Here is a 14,102-nt window from a genome sequence, read left to right on the forward strand (position 1 = left end):
AAACCCCGCACCGCAGAATCCAACAAGCGTGGATTGACACCAGGTTTCTGCATAGGGTGTCTGCACCGCGAGATCGGGCTGCCGTGATGTTGCTGCCGCTTCTCCCTGAGCTCGGCCTGGGCCGGCCCGCTGGCAGCAGCCGGTAAAATGGCGGCGGCGCATCAGTCCTATTGGCGCCTGGCGAACCTGGGCATCCCTCCTCACCCCCAGCGCTACCAGGCGCTGCTCGACGAGTCGGAACCCTTTCAGCTCGTGTTGAAGATTTTGGAGGGGTTACCTTTCAGAGCGGTAAGCTGACGGCACACACAGAGAGAGAGAGAGAGAGGGTCAGTCATTTCAGAGACTCCTTGGATGTCAAGAGTATTTTGCCTTACAATGGATGTACCAGCACACACGCGGTGGGCTGAATAGCCTCCGGCATGTGCTTCACATTTTCTGGGTGGTCAAGGAAGCGGCAGGACATGTATTTTTTTCTCCAGTTGTTGCCGAGTCCAGAAACGGTTGAAAGGCAGGACGTGATGATGTGGGATACTGCTTACGCGATCCTGATTGAGAAATTGTGCTTTTCAGTTGAATTGAGGCTAATTTAAGGTTTTAAATGGTGAATTTCAGCAGAGAAGCAAACATTGTAACAGTTTATCAGATTGTTTAAAATTTAAAGTAAAACAAAACAATGGTGGGAAATACTCTTTCAGCACCCGTGGAGAGAAAACGGGCTAACCTTTCAGGTCCATTCATCAACCTGGAAAAATCAGAAATAAGAATTTTGAGATGTATGTCATAATTTCCAGAGGAAAGTACACACAGGTAGTTAGAAAATCGCGTTATAAAGATATTCGTACAAAATGGGGACATTGGGGGCTAGAAAATTTCAGTCTCACAATAACAACGTTATTTTTTTCGTGGGATTTTCTAAAAGAAGGGTTTTTTAACAGTTGCAAGCTTATTTAGACACTAAAAATGCTAAAGACTGTATGTTACATTGTTGAATAGACTATAGTCGCACAAGTATCAAAATAAATGATTGCTTGTCAATTTCCAATGCCTCCTCCCCATGAAACTGACAGCCTGTGTTCTTAAAAAACAGCCGTTTTATTATTGTGGGGAGGTTACAATGAAACAGGTTTTTGGTTCCAAGACAACTTTTCCAAGATACTTTTTCTGTTTGTCAATTTCTAGAGTGAAGGGCTTGACTCCTTTTCACGACTTAATTCAAAACCTCTGCCGAGTTTAAAGGACCTAAAAAAAAAAATCAAGATCGTGGTAATCTACAAACTCCTACGACCTTCCACGACTATGTTCACAAACTCCTACGAACTCCTATGAGTATGCCTACGATTTCCCACGTCTATTTCGATGCCTTCCTTACGAGTAAAAAGTTGCAATTTCTTTCATCCCGACCATTTCTTTACTCGTGGACATTTTTTATCGCGCTGGAAAAAATGTCCCGACTTACCTGATGTCACGAGTACCTACAGCTAGCATAACGAGCCGCTACAATATATCTACGAACTCCTACGACCTCCTATGGACTCGTTACGAACATTCTGCGAGTTTGAATCAAGGGGAAAACTCGGGAGAATTTGTGAATTTCCTCGTGAAAGTGGGACAGGCCCTTAACACTTAAATGGTTTTCTAGTTCTTGTTTGTAATCGCGTTAAACCAATTTGTCCTGCATCTTACACATAGTGCACCTAAATTTCTCAATTGCGTTCTATCCAATTCACGTTATGGTTATAATAGAAATACCTGTATATGAATCTTCCTTTTAATAATTATTCTTTAAAAATTATATGCTGCAAAATCTTTGAAAACATGAATTGTAGTTCAGTAGGGTCTACTTATCAAAGGCGCTTTGTTTAGGTGTTTTGGGAGATTCTCATGCAAGATTCTCTATGTTCATCTTTTTTTTTTTACCATGGGGATAAAGAATTGGAAGGAAGAAAATAGTTTTTCAATACAAAGATCCAAAACACATTCTGGAGGTTGTTACTTGGGAATGAAACCTTTTTATTGAAGATAAATAAGCTAAGAATGCTAATGGATAAAATTAATTTTAAATGTGGTAAATTTGGACGTTTTTCCTCGCCTCCTTCGCCAGTAGCAATAGTTGCAAGGTATTTTTATAATACAATCATCAGAATACTGAAGGCATTTTGTTCAATTTGCAGAATATATACTTAACTAGACAAAGTGGGACCCGTTTGGTCCCAGCATGCAAGGTCATTGTAATTAAAGTGAATTCCACGAAAAAGCAGAGTATAAAAATGTATAGTACATATCTATATTACTAAATGTCTGATCTTGACCACTTCCTGTTGTTCTGTATATTGATTTTAGAAAAAACGCTGCCACTTACGGTCCCCCAACACAATATTCCACCTCTCCGCCAATTACAATATTGGTGGTCAGTGGGGAGTGGGGGGAGCTTTCTGGAGCGCTAGTATGGGTATTGAGGGATGAAGGGACTGGTTTCCAGAGGGCTAGTATGGACATTGTGGGCCATTTGGATTCTTGGGCCGGCGGCTCAGTCACTCAAGCCTGTTGTGCTGGCAGCTCACTCACTCACAGCTGGTTGACTCACGGCTATTCCTTGAAATTCCATTTCAAGCAGGGTGCAAGGCCACCAAATTCAAGTGCAGTTTCTTACCACTTTAAGGTGGGTGCAAGGCCACCAGATTCAAGTGCAGTTTCATACCATTTCAAGCAGGGTGAAGGCCACTAAAGACAGCGAGTCGTGACCTCTCCCTCCTCCATCTTGCAGAGACTGAACCACACCCACACTCCTGGGGTTTAAAGTCCCTCCCCCCAGAAGCGGCGTCGCGTTCATGGCATGATTGATAGGAGAGAGAATCTCAACATTTTTTAACACTAATAACTCCTTTATTTTTAATCGATGGGAAAAATCCTTGGCACCTGATGAGCGGAGGGGGACTCTGAGTAAGATGGCCAAAAATCACCGCTGTATGTTGTAGCGTTTTTTTTTTTCTAAAATGAATTTAAAGCGCAAACAGGAATTGGCAAGAATAGACTTTTAATTATATAGAAGGCAAGGCAACTTTAATTAGGCAAGGCAACTTTAATTAGGCAACACGGCTTTAGCATTTCCAAACCAAAGGCAACGCAGCTTTAGCATTTCCAAATCAAAGGCAACACAGCTTTAGCATTTCCAAACCAAAGGCAACACAGCTTTAGCATTTCCAAACCAAAGGCAACACAGCTTTAGCATTTCCAACCCAAAGGCAACACAGCTTTAGCATTTCCAACCCAAAGGCAACACAGCTTTAGCATTTGCAAAACAAAGGCAACACAGCTTTAGCATTTCCAAACTATATTTTCAAACCACATTAAGGGCACTGACAGGTCAGTAAAACCACTCACAGTTTAGTAGACATGTGTTCAGTGTTATTCACAGCTCAGATTGAGAGGCGTGACCCTCTCGCTCCCCCATCTTGCAGAGACTGACTGAGGCACTCAACACTTCCAGGTTTTATAATCCCTCCAGAAGGCACGTGGCCTTCAGGAGAGAGAATCTCAACATTTTTAAAACACTAATAACTCTTTTATATTTAATCAATGGGGAAAATCCTCTTGTCCTGCGCAGCGGAGGGGGACTCTGAGTAAGATGGCCAAAAATCACAGCCGTAAGTGGCAGCGTTTTTTCTAAAATCAATATACAGAACAACAGGAAGTGGTCAAGATCAGACTTTTAGTAATATAGATATGTACTATACATTTTCATACTCTGCTTTTTCGTGGAATTCACTTTAATTACAATGACCTTGCATTCACTAGCAAGGTTACTGTAATTGTAGCATTAACTTTAATTACAGTAACCTTGAATCAAACCTACAAAGGTTACTTCATATTTGACTGTGGTTTCTGATTATCTAGATGATGGTACATGATGTTTGATGGAGTCTGCTGAGCAATGGTACTGTAAGTGTAAATCTTAAGCAACTTTGAAAAGACTAAGGTGGTTAACTTCTAGAATATTTTTAAATAAGTTCACACTTCTGGCAAAGTATATTTGTCTCTTTTTGAATTCTGTACCTATACCAGCAAGGATCTTAAAGAACAGTGCAATCAATCTAATGGGATTATATTATATGGCTACCAATAGCCAGAAAGAGATAGAAGAACAATTATGTGGACAGCGTACAGAAAACTGCAAAAGCTTGAAAGCGCATACCACCAGATTCGGGAACAGCTTCTTCCTTGTCATTGTCAGATTGGTGAATGGTCTTCTCATCAGCTGGGGTGTAGTCCTGATGCTCCAATCTACATCTTTGCGCATCTTGCACAAAGAAAACAATCTGAGAGCAGTGCCGAACTACTATCTACCTCATTGGTGACCCTTGGATTATCCTCGATCGGACTTTGCAGGCTTCACCTTGCATTAAACGTTATTCCCTTATCATGTATCTATACACTGTAAATGGCTCAAGTGTAATCATGTATTGTCTTTCTGCTGAGTGGATAGCACGCAACAAAAGCTTTTCTCTGTACTCGGTACATGTGACAATAAACAAAACTGAAAAATGCACATTTTCTGGGACTGTAACACCTTAACACTGCAACACTATTTCTGTATTTTTCTCTTTACGCTACCCATTGTACTTGACAGCACTTGTGTATGATATGACTTGACTGGATAGCAGGCAAACAAGGTTTTTCTCTGTATCTTGCTGCATAGATAGATAGATAGATTAAACTTTATTAATCCCCTTATTCAGGGGAAATTCTGATGTCCTTGCAGCACACTAATAAAAATACAACATAGCATTCAAAAAGAAGTTCAACACAAAAACATCCCCCCACAGTGATTCCCACTGTGGGGGAAGGCACAAAGTCCAGTCCCCATCCTCTTGTCCACCCAAAGTCGGGCCTATTGAGGCCTCCACAGTCGAGGCCACGGCGCCCGATGTTCTCGCCGGGTGATGGTGCTCCGGCGTCGGGAGAACCCCCAGCGGCTTGGGGTGCCAGGAACGGCCGCCTTCCCACCGGAGACCGCGGCTTCCAAGCCAACAGACCGCGCCGGACGGAGCTCCACACACTGGCGATCTCAGCAAGAGATCCCAGGCTCCGGGATGTAACGTTCAGCGTCGCAGCTGGCCGCTCCACAGAACCGCGGCTCCACAATGTTCTTATCGGCGGTCCCAGCATACTGGAGTTCCAGCGCGGCGACCCAGGAAAGGCATCGCCCGCTCCGCAATAGCGCTCCAGCGCTGCGCCGCCGCCAAAGCCGATGTTCTGCGCCGCCGCCAACGCCGATGTTCTGGCCCGGTCCCCTCAGGGAAACGTCGCTCCAGGACCCGCTGGTAGGCCGCAAGGACAGGTCGAAGTCGCTGCTCGGAGGAAGGCAACCCCTCCGACCAGGTAGGGACTCGAAAAGCAGTTTCCCCCTTCCCCCCCACCACCCCCCACACATAAAAAGATTAGGCCCCCTGACTACACACTCAACGTACTAAAAATAATAAAAAAGAAGGGAAAAAAAACGGACAGCTGCAGGACAGGCAGCCGTTCAGGACAGCGCCTCCTCCGGTAATGTGACAATAACAAACCAAGACTAATACCAAATTATCTAAATAATAATAATATTAAATTATTACCTCCTGTGAACAGATACAGAATCCGTGAAGCAACCTGCTGTTATCAGTTCATTCTGTGTGTAGGCAATCGGTTCATAGGACCTAGCAACAGAAACTAGTACTAGTTTGGCCCAGTGGTATACTAACTAAACACAGTACTGTTCTCCCTTGGTTGTTAATAAAATGCATTGTTTTGTCATGCAATTCTGTATATCAAACAATTTTAAACTGATAAAACAGTGGCTAGGCAGTTAATTTTTATTGTGCATGAGGTAATGTTTTTTTTACTATAGCAACTCAGCAAATGAGCCATGGAACTAATTTATTGGTTCCTTTAGATATTTACCAAACTCCTGGTGGTCAATAGATTGTTAGCAAATAGTCTGTGTTTTTTTCAAAGACTTAGCCTGCCATGGTTTCCAGAATTCTTATACCGTCGTTCCTACTGTAGGAATGAATTGTATTGCATCTTCGTTATCTAAGTTTCATCTTTGTTAAAATGTCATGTTCTGGGAGATTAAACAGGTTTAAGCATCACTGGATAGAATGAAAAAGAAGCGGTAGGTGGTTCTGCAGAGTAAATGGTGTTGTGATGACTTAAAAACTTAAAAGATCAATCAGGCACCACAAGAAACTACAGATTGTTATATGAAGCCGAGCTGCTAACGCTTCTACTATTGTAGATATTGGAATCCTTCTTTTTCTCCAGTTATTTCTTTTTAATTATTGTTGTTTTGATGAATTTGCAACTGAACCTGCGAACGTTTCAGCAATGAAGATACTGCTCAGATAAGATAAATAACAAACTAACAAAAGGAACCTTGAAGATTGTTGCACCAGTCCTGTATTCTTAATGGATAAAGCTATTTTCCTCGCTTTGTCCACTTCAGCAAACAATCAGTATGTTCCTCGTTTAATATTTGCGGAAGAAAGTTCTGATGAAGAATTGCTCCCAGATATGGAACCTAATGAATTATGGATTTTTGACCAGCGCAGAAGACGGAAGCAATGGTTAAAGCAGTTTTGTCTATTATTAGAAAAATACCGTACTATACCAGCTACTTCTAAGTATAGATCCCTGATACCTAAAGAGTGGGCAGTCCCGTATTGCCTTGTCTGCAGCCATTTATTGGGCATATGGCATAACAGTCAAATCCAGGTCAGTAATTCTATCTGTGATAATCTGCATGATCAATTAAAATGGGTGATACTGCAAATCTGTTTCTTATTGGTAAAGAGTGAGATTCCAGGATCTGTTTATGAAACAAGCATTAAGCATTTTCACATATGCATTTTGGGAGATTAATATCTGTTTAAAACCATTTCTCAAAACAGAGGGGTATGGGCCAAAAGCAGGCAGGAGGGATTAGTGTAGATGGGGCATGTAGGTCTGTGAGGGCAAGTTGGGCTGAAGGACCTGTTTCCACGCTCTATGACTCTATCTATTGTCCCTAGTGTGTAGGATAGCACCAGAGTATGGGGGATCGTTGGTTGGTATGGACTCGGTGGGCCAAAGGGCCAGTTTCCATGCTGTATCTCTAAACTAAACTAAAGTCCATAACTCGCAAGTTATTAGGTCCTAAACCTGACCCTCCACATTGTCCCTATTATTAGGGTGTTTATGACGCCTGTTTAGTGAGGACCGAATTAGAATAATTATTTAGAATCTTTGTCATTTCTCTATTTTTCAGGACTAATTCCCTCATGTCAGCTTCAAAGGAATCAATAATTTCCTCAGCTGCTATATCTAAAGCTATTTTTATGCTATTTGCGCTTTAATTTTCTTTGTAATTGTCATCATATGATGCTTTCTAGAAATTTCCCGATTTGTTGGCCCACTACTAATTATCACAGAGTTTTATTCAATTTCAATGTATTATCATCCTTCTTTAGCTTTTGCCATGGATGGCAAATCCTTCTAGAGCCTTTTGTATTTATCTGGAATTCCAAGAGGGCCCTTTGCTAGGAAATCATTAATTAATCCTGTCTCATTACATAATACCAAATCCCAAACAGCAGCTCTTTGGTGAATCCTCAGAGTATTAGTCAAATAATCATCCAAATACATTCATAAGAAGACACAATATAAGATAACCCCACAGCCTTCGAAGTCAATGTCTGCCTAACCCCTCTCAACAACCTGGACCTATGAGTCCTGACAATAAATCGTCATTGCACTCTTTCCAGCTTAATGACATCCTACTATAGCAGGGTGAGCAAAACTGAACACCATACTCCAAATGCGGACTCACCAACGTGTTGTACAACTGTAACATAACTTGTATACTCAATCCCTGACTGATTGAAGGCCATGTACCAAAAGCCTTCTTGACCACCCTTTCAACCTGTGACAATGCTTTCAGGGAACTATGTAGCTGTACTCCTAGATCCCTTTGCTTTATAATATTCCCCAGGGCACGACCATTTATTTTGGAGGTGCTGCCTTGGTTTGACTTCCCAAAGTATAATATCTCGCATTTATCTGCATTAAACTCCATGAGCCATTCCTCAGCCCACTTGCCCAGTTGCTCAAGATCGTGCTGTAACATTTTATAACCATCTTCACAATCTATTATAGCGCTGACTATAGTGTCAACTGCAAATTTACCAATCATGCCTTGTACATTCTCATCCAATATTCTCATCCAATATTGATTTATATCACAAACGGCAATGGGCCTAGCATTGATCCCTGAGGCATACCACTAGTCAGACCTCCAGTTTGAAAAACAATCTTCCCTTTGCTTCCTTCCATGAAGCCAATTCTCTATCCATTCAGCAAGCTCTCCCTGGATCCCACGTAATTTTGTGATTTTTAAAAAAAGTATTTGTCTATGAAATTTTAATCTTAAAATGTATCAAGTAACCCTTGCATCCTCTCTCCATCCATCCCTTTCCCTAGTCATTGTACTAATTTCACTGTCGTCCTATTGAGTAACTCGTTACCACCTACCCCACAGCCAACAATGGAGCATTGTGGGCTCCACGTTTCCTTGATCATCGTTGCTTTTTGCATATCTTTCATTCATTTGTTCCATTTACCTTATATCTCTCGTTTCCCGCTCCCCAGACTCTCAGTCTGAAGAAGGGTCTCGACCCGATAAGTCACCTAATCCTTTTCTACAGAGATGGTGTCTGACCCGTTTACTCCAGCTTTTTGTGCCTGTCTTCTTTATTAATCGTTTGTTTGAATTATTTTGAACTTTGTAAATGTGTAAGCATAAGGTAATTTTATAATGTTTCCCATGTTATTTCATGGGAAAACAGTTCACAATTTGCATTGGATAAAGATTCCAGATAAGAATAACCTGGTCTGGAATTTATTCATGATTACCTGATATGTTCCAATGAAAATATTCATGCAGTGCTTTTTTTATACCAGCAGGTGGTGGCGGTGCACTTTATTTACCATTTAAAAGCACAAGACCCTGGTTCAACATTTGTTTAGTCATAGAATCATGCAGATATAAGGCAATGAAACTGGCCCTTGGGCTGATCAAGTCAGTGTCGACCATCAAGCATTCATTTACACTAATGCCATTTAACAAAATCTCATTAACTGCGCCCAGTTTCTATCAGTCACCTACACATTAAGGACAGTTTTTCATTGACTAATTCACCTACCAATAAGCGTGTCTTTGTGATGTGAGAGGAAACCCACAGTCACAGGGAGAATGTGCAAACTCTACACAGACAGTACAAGAGCTACAAAGCTTGCATAATATTTTCACGCTAATAGCTTTATGGTTTTAAGGCTTGATCACAGCAACCATTGCATGGTACCCATTCGTGGTGATGGTGGTTGAGAAATGTGCATACAATCCCTTTAAAAAAAAAAGTTTCCCATTGAAAATTGGCTTAATCTGAGGTAGAGCAATTTTGTGCAGATTTCTGGGCCTTTCGAGGCTCGTCGAGAAACTCTACCGACCTTTTGGCAGGAATTTGTTTGCTTTTTTTAGAGATACAGCAGAGAAACAGACTCTTTGGCTCACCTAGTCCATACCGTCCATCGATCACCCATACAAATACTAGTTCTATGTTATCCAACTTTTTTATCAACTCCCTACGCATCAGAGGCAATTCACAGTGGGCAATTAACCTACAAATCCGCACATCTTTGGGATCTAGAATGAAACCAGAGAACCCGAAGGAAACCCAAGCGGTCATGGGGAGAAGGCGCAAGCTCTTCGCAGATAACACCCAAGGTCAGGATCAAACCCGGGTCTATTGCTCTGTGAGGCAGCTCTACCAGCTTTGCCGCTACACCGCCCTTTTGTACCATTTTAATCAACAGTGACCCTAAATGATCTCTTTGCTAGTAACACACCCATTTGTCTGGGGTGAGATTCTGAACATCTGAAAGAAAGATTTTTGTTTACCTTTTTAAATAATCCCATTTCTCCTGAAATCATTTTATTAAAAGATCACCATCCAAACTGCATTCTCTATCCTTAGTAATGTCTGTGACATCAAGTACAAGATCACATGGGTCTTGACTGCTTTGTCAGGGTTAGTCTCAGCTACAGGTCTCTCCACATATTTATCTTTGTCACTTATCGATCCCCCAAGTTCGATAGTAGAGGAATGTAGATTTCATCAACCTTTCCTTCACCTCCATGTGAATACGGCAGAGCTGGCATGGACAGTTACCTGTATTGCACTCCAAATTTCCAGGAATTATAAGAACTGCTATTGTGTCTGGCACTGTGGCAGCCCCTAAAGCCCAGGAGAGCCTTTGCACAGAGTACATGCTGTCTTTGGGCTCTTCTTCCCCAGCTTGACAGTCTTGGCAAGCCATGGGAGCTCCCATTTCCTTCACAATATTGCAACATTCATTCACTCAATAGCAACAAGTAGCTGAAAGAGTTTTTTTGTGTTGCAGTATATCTCTTTTAAGACAAAATATGTAGGAAGGAACTGCAGATGCTGGTTTACACCAAAGATAGAAACAAAATGCTGTAGTAATACAATGGGAGAGGCATCATCTGGTGAGAAGGAATGGGTGACTTTTTGGGTATGAATATTGATTTCTCTAACTTCAAGCAACCCTTGCTTTCCCTCTCTCTCCGTCTTTCCCCCACCCTAGTTCTGCAACTAGTTTCACTGATTAATTTTACTTTTTAGAATAGAATGCCTTTATTGTCATTCAAACAAACAAGGTTTGAAATAAAGTTCAAATTTGTATATTTTATACAAATTTCAATTTGTATACCTTATCACCTTTCCCTCAGCCAACAATAAACCGTTCTACATTTCCTTGATCATCATCTGCTTTGATGTCATTTTCACCTTGTATTCTCTTTGCACACATCCGTATTCTCCAGTTTCCCTCTCCCCTGACTCTCAGTGTGAGTAAAGTTCTTGATCCAAAACTTCACCCCTTTATTCTCTCCAGAGATGCTGCCTGTCCTGTTGAATTACTCCAGCATTTTGTGTCTCTTTTAAGAGTTGGTTGGAGATCACACCTGCAAGACTTTGTTATAGCAGCGGTGGGAACTTGCAACACAACAGTAAGAAATCCCATGCAGAAACTGACAATAAAAGTTTGAATGAGCTGTAGAACAAGGATACCTGACAATGGTATTGTATGAAGATTGTGTCAGACTTTCTGTAACTTGCAATGGTGCCTCAAAGTAATTCACTATGCTCAATAATGCCACTGATGGATTGTAGAACCATTTCTAGAACAGTGACTATAGTACTCCAATTTAGAAACTACAGGCTGCACTGAAACCGCGGATGTGTGGATCATTTGGATCTAAAATACATGTTATTTTTGATTATCTCTGGTTCTGAAACAAAGTATGTGGCTTATACGAAAATATTGTCCTAATTTCATACCACGTTTTCCATATCAAGGGCGGTACAGTCGCACAGAGGTAAAGCTGCCGCCTCACAGCGTCAGAGACCTGGGTTCAATCCTGACTGCATAGTTAGTAAGTTCTACCCATGACTGCGTTGGTTTTCTCCTTGTGCTCTGGTTTCCTCCCACATTTTAAAGACATGCAGGTTTGTAGGTTAATTGAGTTCTGGAAATTGCTCCTAATGTGTAGGATGCATAAGTGGGATAACATAGAACTAGTGTACGGGTGATCGATGATTGGCGTGGACTCGGTGGGCCGAAGGGCCTGTTTCTATGCTGTATTTCTAATCTAAACCAAACTAAATGTTTTTAGCCTGAATTCAGATTTGGAAAGTGATGAAATCTTTTCCTATATGGTGCTTGCTAGTATGTTGACCTGTACCTCTGGCAGGCAGCATGTACATTGGTCTGATTGGACATATTCCATGGGTGGGCACCATTTGGGTAGCCGTTTTGATCATAGATGGGAAGGAGAAGGATTGATATGGCATATACCCAGTGGTTGTTTCTTCTCTCTGCAAACTCTATAATTGGTGTCACCTCCACCTTTGTTTACCATCTCCGCCCTTTTCTCACTCATCTACCAACCAACCCCTTCTTACCTGGATCCACCCAGAACTTGCCAGCCCTTGGCCCCACCATTTCCCCTCTTGCCTTTTTCTATCAATTATCTCCCGATTTACTCCCATCAGTCTGAAGAACAGTCTCGACCTGAAACATCAGTCCATTCCTCTCCACTGATGCACGACACGCTGAGTTCCTCCAGCAAATTTTTTTTTGCTCTTAACTTGGGGTTGTTGTCTCTAGACATGTGGTCAGACAATTAGGAATGAGATGAGCAGGGATTTCTCTTTTTTGTAGAAGGTTGTAAAAAGGTTGCAACTCCATGATCAAGTGTTGAGGCGAATAGATTTGAACACTAAAGAAATTGTTGATATGGGAAAGAGGCTGAAAATAGATGAGGCATAGGTTTGGCCTGATAGAATGGCTAATGTGTTCTAGCATGAAATGGCAAACCTGGGGCTAGTGTAGGTAGTGGTTGTATGGCTGATTGTTCACTATATTTCTTATTCAAATAATATGTTGATTGAGAATATTTGTATATCCAAATGGCATTACAATGTGTAGTGCATGTGGTTCCAAATGATGTGCCGATGGCCAATGTATGGGCAACTAAATACTGCATTGATATATATATCTACATCATGTATAGGTTTGTCAGTGTGTATACAATTTGCTTACTGTATCACCATGCATGTATATCGATGTATTTTTTCTGATTTAAGGTCCAAGCAGACACCCAAGTAGATCAAATAAAAAAATCCAGTGTCAAATCTGCAGTGTAAAGTCAATTTAGCCAAAGAGACAGCAGAGGGAGAAAATGCACTGAATGCCACTGTTTACGGAATTTATGCCAGCGGTTACTACCTATATTTTGATTTTTCTGTCCCTTTGTCCCAGATACTGTACTGTTTTCAATAATTACTCCCCACGCCCAAAATGACACACCATGAGACCTCTCTAAAGGGACATTGCTAGGTGCCGTCAAACTAAATTTCAATCAACTTAAAAATATGGTTATAAAGAAAATTGGGTGAAAAATAAGAGAAAATGGAGCATGATGATCTTCCGTACTTGAGGTTCAGCATTCCTGCGGTACATCAGACGACACTGGCCTCAGCGTACAATTTAAAATACTTTGCAGAAAAAATATTGGAGGATTTATAGTCTCAGTTTTTTTCCTTCTACATTTACATAGAAGAAATCCCAGTTTGCAGTGCTTTCTAATCACCGATTTTGCAGCATGGCAAAAAAAAGAAATCTGCTTCAATACAGCAATTTAGGAGTCATTATCTTAAAAACACAGTGGAATGTTTTGTTGTCACACCCGGTTGCTGTGGTTCATGCCACAGTCTTCATCTCTAACTCCACACACCGTAACATTTGTTCAGGATGAATAATTTGCTCTGCTGCCCCATAAAGGTCAGTACAAATCTGCCAAGCCTTTTTGGTAAACTGCCAAAAGAATAGATGAAAATGCAGGCATTTTCTTGGGTCACATTGAGGTGTACATTCTCATCAAAAACTGGTTACCAATTATACATATCATGAAAGCATATGGCTGTGATTGGCTGAAAAGAATGTTAATTTCCTGTATCAAATGCAATTCTCGTTTTCATTTAGCACGTTTAAATTAATGTGTCAGTCTAAAGTCACAATTATCTTGCATATGTCACAATTTTGCAGACTGGGGTAATTGTTTTTCTTACTCAAGACATTTGACATTAAGACATAGCTCAAGACATTTGCTTCTTCCTGTCTTTCCCTTAATTTTAGATCATATAAGATTGTGAAAGATCTGCCCCAGAATGATTTACTCTCCAGCCTGATGCTTGCTTCTTTCATCTTTCCCATGTAGTGGAAGAGTACCTTTCCTTTGGTAATCTGACCCCTTACATGAAGGGACACAACCAAAGGCAGTGACAGTCTGTTGATTAAGCATCTAATGAAGATATCTTTGTTTTACAATACATTAAATTAACTGAAGCCAAACACTTGTGTTGCAAATTTGTAATCTGTTTATCAAGCATGGGGAGTAGTTTAATTCTTTCAGGTGAAATGAACAATTGATAATAAGCTTACAGATA

The 14,102-nt window shown here is 41.0% G+C and overlaps 1 protein-coding gene across 3 annotated transcripts in view; it reads left to right on the forward strand.

Annotated features, from left to right (window-relative positions):
• The first annotated feature begins 118 nt into the window (after nt 1-118).
• nphp4 (nephrocystin 4) overlaps nt 119-14,102 on the forward strand; it is a 204,821-nt gene continuing 190,837 nt past the window's right edge. For 2 of the 3 annotated variants that reach the window (XM_033048073.1, XM_033048074.1), the window contains exons 1-2: nt 179-288; nt 3,895-3,939. Coding sequence is in view for 1 of the 3 variants with exons in the window: in XM_033048072.1 (XP_032903963.1) it covers nt 148-288 (141 nt within the window). In the remaining 2 variants the exon portion in view is untranslated. Of the gene's footprint in view, nt 289-3,894; nt 3,940-14,102 lie in introns of all 3 variants that reach the window. The other variant, XM_033048072.1, reaches the window with a different exon arrangement.

The sequence above is a fragment of the Amblyraja radiata genome, chromosome 31, assembly GCF_010909765.2.
Source record: "Amblyraja radiata isolate CabotCenter1 chromosome 31, sAmbRad1.1.pri, whole genome shotgun sequence".
Classification (NCBI taxonomy): domain Eukaryota; kingdom Metazoa; phylum Chordata; class Chondrichthyes; order Rajiformes; family Rajidae; genus Amblyraja; species Amblyraja radiata.